The sequence below is a fragment of the Sinocyclocheilus anshuiensis genome, unplaced genomic scaffold (assembly GCF_001515605.1).
Source record: "Sinocyclocheilus anshuiensis isolate Anshui unplaced genomic scaffold, SAMN03320099.WGS_v1.1 scaffold450, whole genome shotgun sequence".
NCBI lineage: Eukaryota > Metazoa > Chordata > Actinopteri > Cypriniformes > Cyprinidae > Sinocyclocheilus > Sinocyclocheilus anshuiensis.
Window position 1 is genome coordinate 343977 of NW_015546056.1, and position 21864 is coordinate 365840.

A 21864-nucleotide genomic window follows, 5' to 3' on the forward strand; every position below is an offset into this window, starting at 1 on the left:
TTTCACAGTGCGGCTCAATGTTGAGCTCTGCTCTGATTGGCTGTTTCACAGTGCGGCTCATTTCAGTAGCTCTCACAGCAGGAAGGAAACACAGGGAAAATATATATTTCAATACTTTCTCTCACAGTTATATCGTTGGATAATTATACTGTAAAATGCGGGCATCAGGGAGCCGCTATTAATATGCGGGGCATTGAAACTGCTTTCGAATGCACGATGCTTTTTACTTTCACTTTCGAGATTTGCGATCGCACGTGCGGTGTAAACTACAGCGGCAGTACTTCCCACACATTTTACAAGATCAGATGCCTGTCAGTGGTGCTCAGGATCTGTAAATCATTCGTCAACATCCTCAGTCATCTCTCCTTAATCTGTTTATGTGGTAAGTTAAATCTTATGTACTGTAATGTAACAGGCTACCGCTAGCAAGCAGCTAACCACGTCCCTTTAGTGGCTCGCCTTATAGGTAAATACAATTTTCCATTCTATGGCACCTTTAATAACCAAGCACAGAATTTGGGTTGTGGCCAGACCTCAAAATGTGCATCTAAAAACAAATTCCGACAACTGGAGATTCATAATATATATTTTAGAAAGTGATGGTGACCAAATTAAGTCATGGGGGGGGGGGGAGCGGGGGGTCAGTGAATTTTTATGAATCACCAAGGACCACGATTTCAGCAAAAAAGCTGCTTTACTGTCCTGAAATAAAAACTCACCTAGGGTGGGTAAATTAACAACAAATTTTCATTTTTGGGTGAACTATCCCTTTAAGCAGTGTCCCATTGATTTCTATTGCAAGGGACACTTTTTTTATGTTCCACAGAAAAAAAACTCATGCAGATTTGGAACGACAAGAAAATGACAATATTCCTTTATGGGTGAAATATCCCTTAAGTAACATGCCGAATTCTCTCTGAATCATTCATCACTTTAATTTTAGGCCATGACATTACACAAACAGCCACAAATGGGCATTTAGTGCACTGGTTAGCAAGAGGGACATGATAATATAGAAAGAGAAGGTGAGACATGTCATACACAAGTAAATTGTCACCAACCACTGGTATATGTGCTGTACAGACTGTACTATCTAAATGGAAAAGAAAGAAAGCAGGAGACGCCAATAACAGCCTGCCAGACATGTGAACCTTCACATGCTGAGTTAAACTCCTCCAACATACAGACATCCACATTAACCCACATGGCATACATGTTGCCTTCAGCAGTCACAGCATGACAACAGTCCACAGACACGACCCGTCACATGATACACAGCTGTTTGTGGCTGCAAATACACGACACACACAAAACCAGCCTAACCTTTTGTGTTCACCTTTTCCTTTACACAGTAAAGTAATAGTTCACCCAAAAAATCATTACCTCAAACCGATGTCATTCCAAATCGTTATGATCTTCCAATACAGTGAGCCGTCAGTGCTACAAGAGCACTGGGAAATCAAACTGGATCAATCAAATTTGAGAATGAATCATCTAAATGAATCATGTTTTGTGTACTAGATTGTCACTGTAAAGGTCTGACTGAAAATAATGATTTGTTCAGGAATCAGACATTACATACTTCTAACTCTTGAAATGCCAAGGAGATCTGGTGGATGTCAAGATTTACAGGAAATATTGACTTATGAGACTTCAAAAGACTTAGAACATAGTGTACAAGTTGTATGCATCACGTTTACGATACTTTCCATGTACACATGTATTGAAACTGGAACTATACATACATTCAATTTATACTGGATTTTGATGAAAGAATGATAATGCGAACACTAGTTAAATCTGTATATATTGAATGTGTTAAATCGTGTTAATGTGTAACAAAAATACAAATAATATCCAGGGAAAAAAAAGAAAAAGATTTTATGCATAATGTGGGAATTACAAACAAGTCTGAAACACAACACTAGGACTCTTATTTTGAAAATGTCTTTGCTTAACTACTTCCAGAGACTCATTCAAAAGATAAGGGAGATAAAAAAAAGTGCACTTTTACAACCAACTACAACATATTGAAATATAAAAACAACAAAGTAATAAGCAATGTCATAATTAATTGCGGCACAATAGTTTTGACTTTTAATGTGCAACGCTCACATGCATTTATTTAAATCTTCGCCTTTTAATGGTAATAATCAAATTTGGCTGCATTGCGATCATTGCTTTTCTGTCTGCAAATTTAAGATCTCTTAAAATCATAATAAAGACATTTGTCAAGATATTTGAGACTGTTATTATGGTCTTAAATTTGACTTAGACTTGCACAGACCCTGTGACCAGTGCAATATTAAAATCTTCTCTTTTTTTGCGTCACGGAATTAAAGTCATACAGATTTGGTGAACTACTCCTTTAATGTAAATAAAGTAAATGCATAAACATCGGTAGAAACACATATTTCAATCTAATGACCGCCGAAGTCTACTGTTCCCCCTTTCTGGCCTCATATGTTAACTATCAGTGCTAATTTGTCCCATTAAAAGTCTTTTGAGAGGAAATGACAGTTTGGAAGGGTGTAATTTTAGAAACATAGCAGTCTGAGGCGAGTCATCTCCAGGGGGCTTTCTCAGTCTCGACCCGCCATTACGGCTCAAAGGCCATCTGGCTCTTATTAGGAACGGTGGTACAGTTTCCCTGAGTATGACTCGGCAGTCTGCAAGCACCAAACAAACCTAATCTTAGTCTGGCTCGAAAACAACAGGCCGAGACTGTGTTGGACAGCACCTGGCGAGAGTGCCATAACACATCTTGTTTATTCGAGTTCGTCTGGCTCTTGAGGTGCACTGGAGAAATGAAATGAGAAAGAGTACATGTAGTTCCATCACACGCTCCAGAAAGCACAGGAGTGTATAAACACACTTGATTTTTTTTATGACCTGCACATTGCTGGCCTATCTGCCTAAAACAAGTTTGAAATCCACCACATGAAATCAAGAGGTCACAACATTTTCTTCAAAGTTGTGACGTAACAGAAGTAGTGATATTAATACTGAAATGGTATATTGAAAATAAAAAAGGTAGGACAGGAAGTTTGATTGTAAAAAAGGGGTGGCGTTTAACTGCACTAAATGTTCAGAAACTAAAACCATTAAAAATTGTGGAAGCACTTTATTTAAAGCCTTTATGTAGAATGCATGATAAAAGTAGGTTTAATGCATAAATTATGCCTTGTAATGCATTTTATAATGCATTGTAACCACAGTTAATTCATTATAAAGTCATTGTTACCCTATGCATTTTAATTTGGGTTATAATTATTTACGACAAGATAATATGTATTGCAATGCACATTATGAATAACTATAATGCATTATAGCCTGTAATAACCATTTATATGCATAGTGTTGCCAAAATAGTTTTCAGTAATTGAATAAAATAAAATATTAATATCATATGATAGACCAAAATTTGAAAACTTATTTCAGTTACAAAAATTACCATAAAATTAAATAAATAAAAATAAATTTACTAGCATATTGGCTGTTTATTAGTACTGATAAAGCATACACTAATGCCTTCATAATTCTGCATGACTATATTTTAGATGCCTAATCCTACCCCATACCTTAATTTAACAACTAGCAATAATTAAGCAGCACATTAAGAGTTAATAGGCAAAAGTCATAGTTAATAATGAGAGTTGGTCACCAAACTAAAGTGTGACCCAAAATATTTAAATAATAATACTAAATCTAATAAAAATGACAAAAGCACATAACAAAATGACTCAAATTAAAACTTAAACTGAAAATATAAAAATAAAGGCTATACTAAAATAGTAAGATAGTAAGATTAAGATAAACTAAGAAAACTAAGTAACTAAAATAGCACTGCTTTATTTCATATAATTAATGTTAACCAGCAGCCAAATACTCATTAAGACATTGATTTTTGAACACATCAAAAATGCTTCTAGGAACCCAATGCTGATAAACGCATGCTTGCACTGGAAACACACTGTGCTTCTTTGACTGATAGAAATGCTAAGTTCGTGTCAATACCATCCGAATTACCAATCTGCTGGAATTAATAGTGAGGCCTCATCCATCAGTTTCTTCTTGCAACCCATTTGAGGTCCTGTGAGAAGATACATCTTTCTCTGAGAGAGACTGACCAGGTGGCATCTATGACTAGTCTTACAAAATATTCACCTATAATTTGTTTTTCTTTAAGACGGCACATAACATTTATTTGTTGATTGACTGATTGATCAAATTTGAATTCGAAAAATAAAACCGAGGCTGAGGGCCATTACCAACTTCATCATTACTAACACAATCACTAGTACATTGTTCTAGTGTGGAAAGTGTTGACTTTACAAACAGGGATTCATTTCCTGTGAATCATATGCCAACCAACTTTGATTATGCCATTTGTAGGTTGATTCCACCTTAAACTGTAAACATTGTGGCTCTGTGACGCTATCCAAAACAGTGCTTAGCTTGTTCAAGCCTCACAAACAACTCGACATTGGCTGAACTAATGTTTTTTTTTTCAGCCATGTAAATACAATTCCCCCAACAGTCACCTCAACAGCACAAAAAAACTCATTTATTTATAACCTAATTAGAACCTTAAATGGAGATTCACCATGTCCTACTTGGAAACACGACCTAGGAATTCCATCTTGGATGACCAGTGGTGTGACATTCTGGATCTGGTAAACTCCTCATGTACCAGGCATAATCTACTATAAGCAATTTCAAACCAACCACTTACATATGTTCTGGACATGCCTGTGGCTGACAGACTTTTGGTCAAGGGTATTTGACACACAAAGTAAGCCCTCAACACCGATGGAGACCCCAACCCTTGTTTGGCATTTCCTCAAGACCAGACATGCCAGCTACAGCATGGAAATAAGATTACCGTCATGCTAGCTAGACACTAGGCTTGCTGCAATAGACAGTGTTTTCGGTTATACCGGTGTTAAGCCGCAACACCGGTTACGTCATTTGCCTACCGCAAATGGCACCACCCCCAACCGTCATTTTGATTTTTTTTATAGTAACAAAAATCATTTAGCCTAGTTCAGTTAGAGGACAGACACTTTTAAAAACTAAACGCTCAATGTAGCGTGCCGAACCGTGCGTGAACGAGAGTGAGTCGAGCTGACTGACAAGAGTGAGGTGAGAAAGACAAGACGATGGCAGATGATTGTTTAGAAAGGAAATGCAAAGGCGCCTGTTTAAACGTTCTATGTTTCTTATTTATTTGGTTCCACAGTGTTTGCTGATTTTCAGTTTTATATACCTATTTAAACTTTGTGTAGCCCAAGTAATTTGTTATTTTTTTTAGGCATATATGGTGTGTTTTTATTCGTTTTGTTAATAAAAGTTCTATGAGTTTGACGTTGTTGTTGCTTGAATTGAATCAACGCCGAATTGCCGCTAATTTGAAAGTGAAAGTAAAATGCGCACTGCGCTTTTTCAAGCTATTTGAAAGCCAAGAAATCCGAGGAAAAGAGGGAAAACTCAAATGAACAATTGCTTGATGCCGAATTGCGGCAATTCAATTGCCGCTAATTTGAAAGTGAAAGTAAAATGCGCACGGCCCTTTTACAAGCCATTTGAAAGCGAACAAAAGAGGGAAACTCAAACGAACTAACACCCCCCCACCCCAACGGTGATACCGGTATTACCGGTGTTGTCACACGTCAATTAACCGGTGGGAAAATTTCCTCACCGTCACAACCCTACTAAACACACTTATCTTGTTTTTAAAATGGATTTATTACTATATGCTATGTAAAGTCAATAAAAAGATTTGAAAGGAGGGCAAAAAGAAGCCTTAGCCGCCAACTTGGTTAACAGAAAGTAGTTTAGTTTAGTTTATAGTTTATGCAGTTAGCAGACGCTTTTATCCAAAGCGACTTACAGTGCATTCAGGTTATACATTTTTTACCAGTATGTGTGTTCCCTGGGAATCGAACCCACGACCTTTTGCGCTGCTAACGCAATGCTCTACCACTGAGCCACAGGAACATATTAGAAGCTCATAAAGTACAAGCTCAAAAAATTATGGACTCTTGTTAGAAAATTCCATCCTTTCTTCAATCCATTACAAACATCCACTCAAATTCAACTACAATTTGATATGCAATGCCTGCTTTTCACAACCCAATCAATTCCTTGTGGATAAAAATCAAGTTTTCCCTCAATGAACATGTTTATCTGGCCTAAAAGTTTGGAGAAACTAAAACCAAAGCTATTAAAAAAAAACATTTTTTGGCAACTGAAATAATACTGGGGAAAAAAATAAATAAATAAAGTTTCAGGTGAACTACTAATATTACTAAAACTGAAATAAAAAAATTATTAAACCTAAATTAGAAATATATAAAATTAGTAAAAAAAAAAAAAAAATGCACCATCCTGTTACAAAACCAGCTTGACCACCTAAATCTGTCATAACCTGGTTTTAGCAGCAGGGTTTCCGGTCACGGCTCTCATGCACATAGTGTAAACCCATGTTTGCTTAGCGTGTTATAATGATTACAAATGGATTTTCACAAGTGCAAGATTCAGCCGAATTCAAATGCACCCATGTTTTCTCACAGTCTGGATAACAGAAAAGAGCTTGAAAAGCCCAACAAAGCCTCATATCTCAAATATTTCACAGAGTGGAGCTTAACAGATCTATTCCGACACGAAGACGAGGCTTTGAAGGCTTAGGCACACAATACAAATTCACAGTGTGACCAGCAAATAGATCAGATCTCTAGGATTTATAACTATGAAGACAACACTGTGGGCCTAATCTAATTAAAACAACTCTGCAAGAAAATTAAACAACACTGACTGTGGAATGAAATCACAGTCTGCTCAGGTAACTAATCATGGGTTGTCTCGTATGTCAACCAGCACAATAATTAACAACTCAGATTCCTCGAGTGCTTTGCTGAGAACTTGTGTTGTTGTAAAGAGAGGCCTGATCAACACCGGACACCCAGACACTCACAAATACACGCCTAAGGGAGAGGAGGGGGCCGTGGAAGCCAAAACCAAGCTATATTTAACATCTTCTACATGTGGGCTTCATTTGGGTGAATGGGCCTGCATACCTCCACTGACAAGAACCAGGCAGACCCCAATCCTCCAATCTCTTAACCCTTGCACCCCTGTACCGAGAAAGGCTGAACTCTATTGACTTGGATCCTTCTATTAATCTGAAGGTCTGACTCTCCTGTCACTCCTTGACTATTAGGAAAATCCATCCATAATGTGACATGGTTTAACTGAAGAGGGGGATTATGATCAGGCGGTCTTGAGTTTGATTCAGAAGGGCTGAGACATTTGCTGATATGTGGCCATGTGGTTTGAGTCGGTTTTTTATGGTGGCATTGATCACTCAGAGTGCATGAGAGTCGTGAGCTTGATCTGTTTCTCTCTGTTCGGTGTTATCTGTGTTCCAGACCCGAGGCCTTGAATCTTTTCTCCAGCCCCTCCACACCTCTGCTCCGCTCCAGATGTCTGTAGCACACACATGGGCTCATAACACAATTATGATACTATACAGGCCCTGACCCCCAAACAATGATCCAGGGCTTTCAAAATGCAATTAAATATATGTTTAACAGTGTTAAAGCCATAAGGTCATAAATATCTGGGTGTTGCAAGTGTCCTGATATCATAAAATCTTATTAAAATTGTACAATTCTTGAAAAAAAAAAAAAGTAAACTGTTTAGCTTAGGGCTGCACGATATATCGAAAATATCGCAAATGTAAATATCGCGATATCCATATCGCAAGGGCGTGCGATATCTGAATAATTTTAATAATAGGCTGCTTAAATCAAAACGTTGCAAAAGGTCAAAGTTTTAGTTCGACGCATATAGCAGAGAATAGCTTGACGTTACAAAGAGTTATTAAGTGCAATAAGTTGCAGAAAACAACTCTTTGCCGTCTCGTCTTGCTGTCTGACTCACACCTGAAGCGCGCGCACAAGCCGCATCTCGCACAGCGTATCTTCCGTTCGGCGCACAGAGAGATGCGTTTCAGATGGCGCGCGAACACCGAGTTGATTCGTCTTTCGCATCTCCTCATGTTTGAACAGACACATACACACAGAATTATGTCAATAGTATCCGTCTCGACGATCATTCTCGTAAACGCAGTCGGTTATGTTTTAAATGAATGTAAACAGCTGAGAAAGAAATCGGATGTGTATCATTATACTGGATCCGTGCAGTCAGATTTAAAGGGACAGCAGCCTATAAATATGTGCTGCTGAATATGTCACTAATGTTAATCAAACAACAAAACAGCTATAACAAAGATTAATCTAAATTTAATTCATTCAGTGAACACAATGCTTCATTGCAATCACAATGCTAATGTATTCAGGTACAGAAATTTAATAATTAAGTGTAAAATAACACTTTATTTTACACTTAATTATTACATTTCTGTACCCGAATACCATTTATTTTATCTATGCTTGTAAATTGTGTATTGGTTCTTTTTTCCCCCCTTTTTCTTTCTTTTTTTTACTGACTGTTCACTTGCCTTTAATCATGTTTGTACTTTCTCAGACTATATTTTTTGCTGTGGTATATGAAGAAGTACTTCAAGTGTATGGAAAGCAAAGTCACAATGATATAAAATTAGTGTCATTCATTTTTTTATCATTCACATTGATGTTAAAAATTATATTTTCTGATTTGTGGTATCGCATATCGCATTTTTTTTCAATATCGCACAGCCCTAGTTTAGCTAAATCTTTTATCATTATCAAAACTGATACAGCAGTTAAATATAATTTTTTTTTACATTTAGTCAAGGTCATGTGGTACAATCAACAGTCATGTGATTAATGATATCTATGAATTAACAATTCAAGATTTGTAAAATTTATTTTACTTTGAAAACTAAGGAAAACATAACTTAAATTTAAATAAAAATGTTATTACTTTTTTTTATCTGAAGGTTACACCACATTACATTTTTACACTACATACATGAAATAAAATTTTGGTTGAAAATGAATTTTTTAATTTTTTTTATTCATATGAAACTACACATTTAAGATTTGCTTTTGTTTATTGATACTCTTACATGTCAGTGACCTGAAAAAAATATTTGTAAAATATCATCAATTATATTAACAGTCCATAAAATCTGGAGGAAATTGTTACTTAATTATAACAGAAAGGAACATCTTACGAATGTATATACAATAAAACAAATTTTTATGCATCTATCCATCCATATATACATCATCTATGTCAATTAATTGCACTTATTATTTTGATTCCTTATCAAGGAACTAAAAACAAACAAATAAATAAATGAATAAAGATCCCTTTAAAATCACTACTCATTAAACCAAGAATTTAATAACAGCTCTAATATTTCCCATGTAGAAAACAGGCCACAACAGCTTAATTCACACACAAGCCAAAAAAACCAAACAAGTTTTAACTAACACACATACTTTCTCACTAGTTCAAATACACCCACAAAAATACAGATGACTAAACACACACACACACACACACACACACACACACACACACACACACACACCGTGCTAAAAGAAAGAGATGGCTAAAGACAGTTATTGCAGAAGCCCAAACACCTTCCTCGGAGTGTGTGTGAGCGAGAGCACACGGATAGAACATTCCTGGCATAAAACATTAGTGAAAATAATGTCACAGAGGGGAAACTGGTGAGAGTCCAAGGCTTTTGGTCACCAAAGCGAAAGACAGCAACAGTTGTGCACATTCACACATCTGTACTCAACATGCTCATGTGAGTGTTATCTAACGTGCTGAGCTCACCGTTCTGCTCTGAAGTGGGTCACTATCAGGACCATCAGTTTCAACAGAAGTTCTCTTCCACTAGATGTTCTTCTTCATAACAGTGCAAATCAAGACTAAGCTTACAACAACTTTCCTATCACATCAATCTAAACGGCAGATGGTGAGGATAATCATGAATTCACACTTAATGGTGAACATTTTTGACAGGAAGTACTGAAAGACCCCTCTGTGTTTTGATACGGTAAACACTTTGCATGTGAATTAGAGTAACAACAAGCTGTTGAACATTAAGCAGGTTTTGATTTGTAAACATGGGCGACCACAAGTTAATGTGCTCATGCAGGACCATTTATGAATGACCCATTTATGTAGCATCATTTTTATTAATAGATTCGGAATGGATCTAGTCTATATAAAAGGTCATGCTCTTATTTAAAAAAAAAAAAAAAACATCCATTCCACAGTAGCCTTGCTTTCTACTATCTAGTATAAGGCATCCTAACTGGAACACACTACATAGGCAGTAACCCATGGGACTTGAATCACAATTGTTTTAAAGAGAGTACCACATTAGCATGTTGCTAAGCTAACAGCAAAATACTCACATTTTCTTAAAAATACACAAATTAGGTACAAAGTCCATTTTTATGACTGTCTAGGAACTATTTTATAAACAAATCTTGGTATTGAAGGAATTGCAACTATTTATAAACTACAATCTTTTTGACTCGTCGGCCATCTTGGAAGGAAAATGAGAGAAACAAACTGCCTACTTTTTAGAAAAGAAACCAAAAACTCATTGCACCTTCAAAAAAGTCTGAAATGAGGTGTGTAGAACAAAACAAAACAAAAATCCAGACAATCATAAACGCAAAAAGAGGCCCTTAAAAATGCAAATGTTTGCACTTTTTTGCCTTTTTTCAGTAAAGCAGTGGCTTTTTTTAAATCTTGAGTTTGGTTTTCTTTGTCTTTAATAGATTGTGTGGGCCAACTTTTTAGAAAACCCTTTATGTTCAGGAATGCGCCTATGATGCCTATGAAGGCAGCTCACGAGGTTTTGCAACAGAGCCTTCATGTTATTTTATAGCTTTACCTGAAAACTGATGAAATTGCAAAATTTATTCAACATACAATGAAATTTCAAATGGTGTCAGTCATGCGTGTAGCATGCAAAGTCAGGAGCTGTGGTATCCGAAGCAGCAGTGGGAGCAAGACTTCTCCACCCTTATTTTGATTCCAAAACAAACACCATCCTGCTATTGTTTCTTTCATCCGAATAGATCTATTGCTCCCCAGCTGGAGGAACACAGTGTTCTGTGACACACAAACGGGAGCGGAAAGGATTACTCCTGGCTCTGGGATCACAACCGTGACCTATCCTTCACTCTGTGTGTGTGTGTGTGTGTGTGTGTGTGTGTGTGTGTGTGTGTGTGTGAGAGACACGTCTATGTTTGGATGCCTCTACAGGTACTTGTAGAATGTGTTCCAAAAATATTGTTTCTCCACTGTCTAAACAATGAAAAAAATGTGTAAACAGGAACAGCAACAGTAGCTGCATGTCTCAAGCATTACAAATTGTAAAAGAAGAAAAAATGTGGCGGCAGTGGAAAAAATCTATTGCAGGAATGGATGCGCTGAGTTGACGGATAGAAAGACATGCAAAGGGAGTGGCCTGTGAGACTAGAGGGCTGAGAAATAGTCAGCTGAATAAAATCAAAATTATTTTTGAGCTAAAACATTTAGTGAAGCTCATCTTTTGGTCAGCACTGCACTTAAAAGGCGATCTAAATGTCTATACCTACCTGATGATTAAGGGCATAAAGGGAGCTAATCCCAGAGGAGATGATGAACCATCCATAGGAGACGGGTAGAGACGACCCAAAACCAACAGCAACAAGAAAAGACTGGGGTGCAGCTTCACCTGCCCTGAATCACTGAAAGAGAGAGAAAGGGAAATATGTTACATTTACTTACCTAAAATACGTGACTTATGTAACTACCTTAACTAACAAGTTAACTTCCTTAACTTATGTAATAATGTAACCAACTAAGGTGAACTACTAAATTAACAAAACTTAAGCTACTAACATGGCTAACACAAATAACGGTTGGCTTTGCTAACAGAACATAACTTCCTTAAACTAGCAAAGCTTCATTCACTCACTAACCTACTGTATATTACTAACTGAACTAACCTAAGTAACTTACCTGTATGTGGCTTTATAAATGTCTCTAACTCCAACTAGAATAACTTCCTCCACTTACTAATGTAAGAAACTAACTGAACAAACCTGGCTTACAGTATCTACACGCGAGTTCCTAACTTCTCTAATTACTAAACTACCATAGCTTCCTTCTCTTACTAACACGCATAACTAACAGAAATAAGCCATATGTATGTGACTTCATAACTTCTTAACTTACTTAACTTGTATAACACATTTGGCTAACATAACTTCCTCTACATACTAATGTAACTAACCCAAAACTAACTTATCTATATGTGTTTTCATAACTTCTCTAATTATTAAATTGGCAAAACTTTCTTCACTAACATATATAACCAAATTAACTAACCCAACTAACTTGTATGTGACTTTATAACTTCTCTTACTTATTTTACTAGCATAGCTTCCTCCCCTTACTGATGTAACTAACTGGACTAACCTGCATGACTATCATTTGTTTAACTTAATTTGCGTAACTTCCATCACTTACTAACATACAGAACTAACACAATTAACCTAACTTACCTGTATGTGACTTCAGAACTGTTCTAATGTAACTAGCATAACTTCCTTCACGTACTAACATATATAAATAACTTAATTAACCTAACTTACCTATATGTGACTTCATAACTTCTCCAACTGACTTATTTAACTAGTATAGCTTACTTTAATAACACAACTTTCTCCAGATTCAAATATAAATTACTAACTGAACTAATCTAACTCATCTATATGTGATTTCGTAACTTCTTTAATGATTAAACGCCCTTCACTTACTGACGTACAACAGTACTAACCTAACCAACTCACCTGTTAGTGACGTCATAATGTCTTTAACTTATTTAACTTGTATAATACAGTTAGCTAACATAACTTTCTCTACATACCAATGTAACTAATGTAACTAACCTAACTTATCTAGATGTGTTTTCATAACTTCTCTAATTACTAAACTGGGATAACGTCTTTCACTTACTAACATATATACCAAAATTAACTAACCCAACTAACTTACCTGAAAGTAACTTCATCCACTTACTAACCTAACTAACTGAACTAACCTGTGTAACTTTATCATTTGTCTAACTTAACTTGCGTAACTTCCATCACTTACTAATATACATAACTAATAGAATTAACCTAACTTACCTGTATGTGACTTTAAAAATTATCTTACTTATTTTACTAGCATAGCTTCCTCCACTTACTAATGTAACTACCTGAACAAACCTGTGTGACTTCTTCATTTGTCTAACTTAACTAGCATAACTTTCTTCACATACTAACATATATAAATAACTGAATTAACCTAATTTACCTATATGTGACTTCATAACTTCTCCAACTAACTTATTTAACTAGTATGGCTTAACATGGCTTTCTCCATATACAAATATAAGTTACTAACTGAACTAATCTAACTCATCTATATGTGATATCATAACTTTTTCAATGATTAAACACCCTTCACTTACTGACGTACAACAGTACTAACCTAACCAACTTACCCGTATGTGACTTCTCGAATTACTAAACTAGCATTTACTAAACTGCACTTACTAAGATACATAATGTATCTTACCTGTATATTATAACTGATGTTTTAGCTGAGGTTTCAGAATTAGCAACCTATCTATTAAGAGTTTCAATGACAAGATGAGCACATGTACACATGGTCACCATTACTAACCCAATGGCCCTTCACTTCCTTTCGCTTTTACTACATTTCTGCACATGTTTCTCTGACAGTCCAGTGGAAACTCAAGACTTAAGCCAGAGCAAACACATGAAAAAAAAAACAAAAAAAAACAGACAGAAAAACACACAAAATGTAAATTACTCATATCTTTCTATTACTGTGAAAGGGCCAAAACCTGTTCTGTTCTCTAAAGGCCATGCGCTGTCCACGGCACAGCTGCCAGCTATGGATACGCTTGTCATTATTACATCAAACATGGCCAAACTCCCCACCACCAAGGGGTCCCATGAGCCCGTAGACCCCGGGCCAGAGCGCAGGAAATGCTATTTTGCTAATCAGGGCCCGGGTAATGCGTTTAGAGTCTGATTTCAGTCAGGCACAGTGTGGGACAGCCAAGAACTTGAGATCATCACCAAGCCCAGGGAGATTAAAGTGTTAAACATCATGCACATTCAAGAAAAAGCTGGAAGGGAAGTGCGAGAACGAACCAATGAAATATGACAAATCAGAGGAATGGAAAAAGACGTTAAAATGAGCGAAAAAGTTCAGCGAGGGTGAAGAGTTGATAAGCCTGGAAGAGAATGTGAGATTAGCAAAGCGAGTTTCAGTCTTGGCTCCACTTGCCCCGGTCTTTTCATCTCATTTCATCTCTGGTGCATGTCCAACCGAACCCTCTCGGCACTCATTTCCCAGGTTAAACGTTTAAAATTGTTATAAACCCCTCAAGCTGAGGCAAATCATTCATCACGATTTCATCCGTGCTCGTGAAATCTTCATATCGCAAACCGGTTTACAAACTGCGAGGAGGGCGATGAACCGTATTCTAGCGTTCCCACATGCTTTTAAAGCCTGCTTTCCAGATAAAAGAAACATTCTGGATTGAACTTCAATAGGAAAAACTTCTCAATCACACTAAATGGCGAACTCCCCCCTAGACATCCCATGATGCTCTTTTCATATTTGGTAAAGGTGGGTGGTGCAAACCTCTTCGCACTTCTCTCTACCCTTATTTATATGCTAAATAATTTATAGGGGGTATAAAATACGAGTGCTGCAGAGCCTAGCTTGGCGAGCAGGATGCAAAGACTAGGCCGTAGGAAAGAGTCAGACCACTCTTAGCTAAAATGAGAGAACGCCAGACTGAAAACGCATCAAAATAATTTGATACATATTAAGATAATATTGGCTCAAGGGCCTCTTGCACAACGCAATTGCTATTTGGAAGAGTGGCGCATCAGTCTGTGGAGAAATTATTTGAGGGAGTTAAGAGACTAACATTCTCACAGCCGCCGGAGAGCGAGGACTGGATCCAACATGGCCGAAACTCCCACAAGCGGTTTACTTATCTGAGGCATCTCAGCTAGGAATCTGTCCATCAGTGTGGTCAAAATGCTTAATAGGTCTAAAAAGGCTTGATGGGGCACTTAAACGATCTTAAATAAGGGCCTCTGAGAAATTAAAGAAGGGTGAGAAGAAGAACTGGGTTCGTTTTTAGTGAACGCTGGGATCGTTCAGCTCTTTAACAACATCCGACGCAAATCGCACACACATTGCAGGGTTCTGTGATGTTATAGGTGGCCTTTCGTTGGGAAATTCTCACCTGTTCACAGAGGCTGCAGCTTCCTGTAGCTGACTGAGGAGGAAGGGATAGAGGGCAGGAAAACGAGTGAAAAACTCTCGGCCGGTCATTCTGTTAAGAGAAAAGTGAGAGAAATTAAGGTTAAAGTATGTGTAGGATTGCAGATTAGATCAGAAAAGAAATGACGAATGAATGACACTAATCTGACATCAATTGGTAACCAGTTTTTCTGTTTGGCTGATAAGTTTCATAAGTGAGACTTTTATTTTAACAGTATTTTGCAGACTAGAGTGCCTATTCTTAGTTTATGGTGTTCAACAGCTCTGTATTTTTCTTTTTTTAGCTGAAAACAAAGGTCTGTTATTACACCCGAATGGCGGCTTCAGTCTGAATCACATGAATGATAAAGGGCAGAAATATTTGCATACTATAAGGGTGCGAATACGGGTTTAACATGCATCTTCATGAATATGTATCCTCATATTTAATTGTAGCTCTGATTGATTTACAAGTGTAATTTTGGCCACCCTGAAATAGGTCATAACATTGAAATTACCAGAGTAGTTGAATTAAATATGCTAGAAAAACCTGCTCCTCCAAAAATTTGCATTTATTGCATAGACGGAGCAAGAGCATGATGAAAATGTTTAAAATGCATGTGTGCAGTTCAGTCGAAAGCTTGCCCTCTTTGACCTGTTGTTAATGCCGTTAAACTGAATGCAAGTAGCAAACTGTCTGCCTAACCACAATGTAAACAACAACAGTGAAATAAGGATGTGCGGTTTATCTTTCAATCAATGTTGCATTGCCTACTAAAGCAACAGTAGACTCGCAGCACATTCAGAACCATCATTGTACTGTAGAAAAGTAAAACCTTTGTGAAAAGATAAAAGACGCTCAAGCCATGCAGAGGTGTGTTATAAAATGTCTGGTATAAATAAATATAGTTATCAAGAATAATGCATTGAGGTTTCAGTCAAAAATTAGAATTTTCTGACCTACTGCATATCAGGCTTTATAGGGTAAAAATACTGTAATTGTCATTTCACATCACAGTGCATTATGGGATTGTTTCCTCTGCTATGGATACGTGCAATTCTGCCAAAAGAAGGTATTTCTTTTTGGAAACACCCTTTGTGTCAGGAACGTGCTGCCTACGTAGGCAGCTCACTAGATTTTGGAACAGAGCCTAAGTGACACAAGGAGAGGAGAGAAAGAGACTGCAACCTTTAAAGGTCTGGTTTGTAAACCACTTCCTAAAGTCTGCTCTCTTTACAGCTCTATAAAGCTCTCATTAGCGCAGCTTCTGATGGAGCGCTGCAGGGACACGCGGCTCCCTGCTTGTTTATTCCTTAGAAAGCAGAGCGGCTGGAATAAACCCTGGGAATTTCACTCGAGACAAATGCATATGTGTTAAGACAGACAGTGAAAGTGTATGCGTGTGTGACACACATAAACGTATCTTTATTTAGCTAAGCCTCTCTGTTTAAGATAGACCATCTAATAAAACGTTTTGTTTTTTTCTTCATGTCTAACTGAAACAGCCCATACAGGGCTAACTTTAGCTCAAGAGCCAATGTTTCAAACACACATGTTGTGACTTCAGCCATGTGAAATACACACATACACAAACACACCACATCCTGTTTCAACCGCTAATGCACACAGTCTGGTCTGAACTTAGGCCAGGGCACTGACATGGTAACAAGGTGGGTCAGCTATGTCTGCAACCTGGCCACATGCTGCATGCTAGCAACACACACACACACACACACACGAGCTCTGACGTGGGCAAATGTGGTTACAGTTAAGCTCAACACAACCCTGCATACCTTCAGTATGGATTAGAGTCTTCCAGGCAAAACACTTCCAAGATGTCCATAAATGCAGCCTGTCGAGCTTAAACCATCTTTATCCGCTCGTTTGTCATTACTTACATTCACAAATGAATTTAAACTGATATAAATTTGCATATTATGTGTAATGCGCTTGAGTGTGTTGCATAGGGCCATCATAACCACAAACGCTGACCACACACACACACACACACACTACACTACAGTATTTCTTCAGCTAATTTGTTTATGTAATGTAAATAACATTCAGATCTTGAAAACAGGAAACAAACTTTTTTTTTTTTTTTGTATTGTGCACTAGATGACTGAGGTCAGCCAATAAAAGTCTCGGGACCAAGCAAACTCTCTGATCATATTCTGATAAGACCAAGCAAACTAACAAAAGTATCTTCTTTGCGGAGGAAAACAGTCAAACAAGTTACTACAAAAAAGGCACATGTTTAAAGAATCCAAACAAAATTGCCTAAGCCAGAAGATGGTATCAGATGCTAGACTTGTTTATAAACTTGAGTGCAACTGAAGTCATTACTCGTCAAAATATGTTTTATACAATGGTTTAAAGACTTTCGTTTTGTTTCATTTCAGTGTTTAACTAAGATGTGTATCATTCGTTTTTCAAACTCTGATTTGACTCCTTTGATCTAGTCCAAATAGACCAATGAAAACATTACTCTGAGTGCTTTGTTTTGACGGTAATCATTGTTTTAATGGCAAGAATCAGATCAATTCATTTTTATAGTTGTGCAAAACAACAAATCTAAATGTAAAACATGTTTGAAAAGCAATCCAATCCAAGAAACACAAACAAACCCCACTTACATTAATGAATTCGGAAGAGCACAGCTACTAAAACTCAAATTTGATAAACAAATGTGTGTTTGATAAACAAATTAAAGATTATACAACTCTCTTGTTTTAGGTACACACACAAAAAAAAAGTGCCGCATGATTTACATTTTAATTATTTGTGAAAATTGCTAGCAATTTTTGAGTGAAAATTATTTCAAAGAAACAAACATGAAATTTTGAGATAGATAGACTGACAGTGTTTTCTTGGGAAAACATACTCCAATATTTTTTTTTGTATGTTTAAAGCAAATGTGTCCCAAATTACACTACTGTTCAAAAATTTGGTGTAATTCATTTTTAAAAATAAATTTATATTTTTATTCAGAAAGTATGCATTAAAATGATCAAAAGTGACAGTGAAGAATTTTACTTTGTAACAAAAATCTTTAAATAAATGTTGTTCTTTTAAACAAAAAAAAAGTATTTCCACAAAAATACTAAGCAGCACTGTTTTCAACAGTGATAATAATAAGAAATCAGCATGTTAGAATGATTTCTGAAGGATCATGTGATACTGAAGACTGGAGTAATGATGCTGAAAATTCAGCTTTGCATCACAGGAATAAATTACATTTTAAAATATATTCAAATAGACAGTTAAGAAGTTCTTTTAAATCATAATTTTTCACAATATTACTGTTTTTACTGTATTTTTGATCAAATAAACTTCAAACTTTTGAATGGTAGTTTTAGAGCCTTACACTTAACTATCCATTTTCTTTTTAAAAACATGTGAATACATAGCAAAGAATAGCGCAGACTTATGTGAGATGGGTGGATTTTTGGAGAATGCAGTCAGTCTTCCGTGCAAAAAGAAAATTTGCATACTGTGCACAGTACACACATTCTATGCTGCAGAAATAGTGAGATAGTATGCTATACAGGACATAGCCACAGTACACACAGATCGTAAACAAAAAGACCCAAAAAGCCATAACAGAGAACGGCCTGTCAAAATGTTTGACAAGTACATGTCAGCGCACAAATCACAAGACTCACAAAAACACTTGCACACAGGAAGAGAAATTGAACAAAACAACAATAAGCAATAGCCGAGTGACCCGCAGGATGAAGATGCCTGCCATACAAACACATAAAACTAAAGACAAACACATCGAGATGTCGGACAAGCTGGCGGCAGGGTTATCCAGAAAGTAAACGGTCCTGACTATGGGGAATATATCCAGACCGAAGAGCCAGCCTCATTTCATTGCGATTATACGGAGTTTCAGTGACCTCTAAATATTCAGCGTCTCTTTAGAAAATCCTAGGGTAATGCCACGGTCAGCTGACCTGGGAGCACATGGGCTCTTTGAAGTGTGAGGTAGTCCAACACACTGGCTTGTGTCATTACGGCCCGCTTGATTCTCCAATTAAGTCCAATCAGCACACCGATTAATCATAACAAACGATGATCTCAGGAGTGATCCGTTATTGTTTTTCAACGAGGTCAGTGCCACGCCTGCTTAGTCATTCCTCACTCCATCCGTGACCTCTCTGCATTCAATCCCAGAATGCATCAGGACATTCTTGCAACAGCTCGCGCTCCACTGGTTTGGATGGGATTAGGGAGCTGACGCAGAGCAGTCGTCGCCGCAGCAGGAGGTCCCATCACGGCCCACCCGCCCCATCCTGCGGTGGCCAGGGATCAGAGGTCACGGTCAACCGGGCAGCAATGGAGAGGGTGTGAATGTGTGCAAGAATTGTGTCAACGTTTGTGCGTGCTTGGGCAAGATGTTGTTAGCATTCCCTCTACTACGGAAAAGATAAACACGCGTTGAAGTGCGTTAACCCCTGTGCGTCAGCTCCAATACCTGTCAAGAGTTTTGATCAGCACAAGGGAAAAGTTGAAACCACGAACAAAAGAGTCTTTGCGAGACATCCCATAAACGTGGGATGAGGATAGAACAGAACACAAACAAAGGCCATCAGGGAGTTAGGAGGAACATCCAGAACATTTAAGGGGCTGGAAGGTGTCCATGCGCTGTAGGCCAACATACGACAGAGATTAATGACTGGAATAGAGGACTGGAAGGAGAAAAAGCACAGAACTTCAGTGCCCCCTAGTGAACAACCCCTGACAGAGCAGGATCACACAGGACTCACCTCAAGATCTATTCACATTAAGTGAGCTGTGGCAAGCCTTGCATCGAAACGATGCATTCTAATGGAATGCTTGCATCAAGTCTGGAACACTTGCTTTGCATCTGAAATGCCTTTCCTTTTCAGTTATCAGATATCACAAATGTCTCTTCTCAACCTTTTCTCTCAAACCACCTGGGTCCATTTTGCAATGTTCCAGCCACTTTCTTCCAACTCCCAATGAATAACATCAAGTTCTGTCTTATTTGCAAACATATTAAATTACATTAGTATCATGGGTTGCAATAGCATTTTGGTAGTATTTTTACACAGTGAAGGCATTGAGTCACAGATGACAGGACAAGTACACTGTAAGAATTGCAACTTCCATTCTGTCAGAAAACTCTATTTTGATAGTTGACAGACTGTAGAAAAAGTTGACACTACATAAAATATTAAAGTCAACTTTTATGACATTTACTATGAGCAACTTAAAATATTTAACAGCAAGAACTTACAATGTCAACTTTGGTCAAACTACCATGATGAGTTTGATCACCGATCACCCATAATCCCTTGCACTTGTTTTTGGTTAAAGCATGGGGACTTATGAGCACAAGCAATTATTTGCCATTTAAAATGGGCTTTGTTTAGTTTTAGCTATGTTTAGTGTAGGCCTGGGTGATAAAACGGTATCGATATTTATCGACGGTACACCTTTTTCGATAACGATATACAAAAATGTTCGATATAGCGCACGATATAGGCACGTGCTATGAGTGACGCAGACAGCAAACACAAACACAAACACGAACATGAGTGTTGTGCCTGCCTGTGATAAGGAGATTGTGAGTAAAAAAATGATTAGTCGAATTTAAAATAAACATTTGCATTTGAATGTTAGGAGTGCGTCAGGGAGCATCATCAGTGGCGCGCGAGATGCGGTGATAATGATGTAAGTGACCTTGTTGCATTTTAATGTTTTGTTAGCCTAGCCCACGAGATGCACCGCTGCTGCGTTATTCATTCAAAATATTACAGAAATATAGAAGCTCAATGCGGAGAAGATGTTGAATGGGTTAAAGCCATTCACACAGAACGCATATTCAGTGCATTTTTAGACAGACAAATACAAAATTATATTTGATTTATATGAGTAAATTTAGACGTAATGCACATTTTTTTATAGACAGATATTTCCTTGCGTTCACAATTTAAATATGCTGCATTATTTTGCTCATTGCACCCTCCTGTGGCCTCAGGAGACAAGCCAAAAGTTTTCTTTAGATCTATTTAATCTGCATATAAAACATTAGAAATTAGATATTCGTTAAATTTGTATTGTGTGTTTGACTGTTAAAACAAAAAAATATTTGTTGTTTGTCTCAATAAATTGGGTTAATTTAAAAATACAGTGGTTAAATTGTCAAAAAAATTTCTATTGCTCTTTATTTTAAAAAAGGTTATAAAAAAATGTCAATAATCATCGATACCGAACGATATGAAACATTATATCGTTGACACATTTTTTAGCTATATCGCCCAGCCCTAGTTTAGTGGGGGTTTTTTTTGTTTTTTTGCATTTTTGCCTTTTATTACTATAGGACAGTATAGAGGCACATACAAGGCTATCGGTGCTGACCTGTTTAGTGTTTTTAATAAGTTCTGTTTAAAAAGTCATGTTTTGTTTCATTATGAGGGTAAGTAGTTGTCGCTTTGATGAAGTTTCTTTAATTTTAAAGAGCAAGTTTTATAAAGTTATTTTGGTGCATAGAAACAACTCTGTAT

General features: G+C 37.1%; 1 protein-coding gene across 1 annotated transcript in view; it reads right to left on the reverse strand.

Moving 5' to 3' along the window:
* LOC107699273 (THADA armadillo repeat containing) overlaps window positions 1-21864 on the reverse strand; it is an 87652-nt gene that overhangs the window by 20447 nt on the left and 45341 nt on the right. Inside the window, exons 31-32 of the mRNA XM_016500484.1 lie at window positions 15311-15400; window positions 11583-11714 (exon numbers count right to left, since the gene is read on the reverse strand). Coding sequence (XP_016355970.1) covers window positions 11583-11714; window positions 15311-15400 — 222 coding nt within the window. The remainder of the gene's footprint in view (window positions 1-11582; window positions 11715-15310; window positions 15401-21864) is intronic.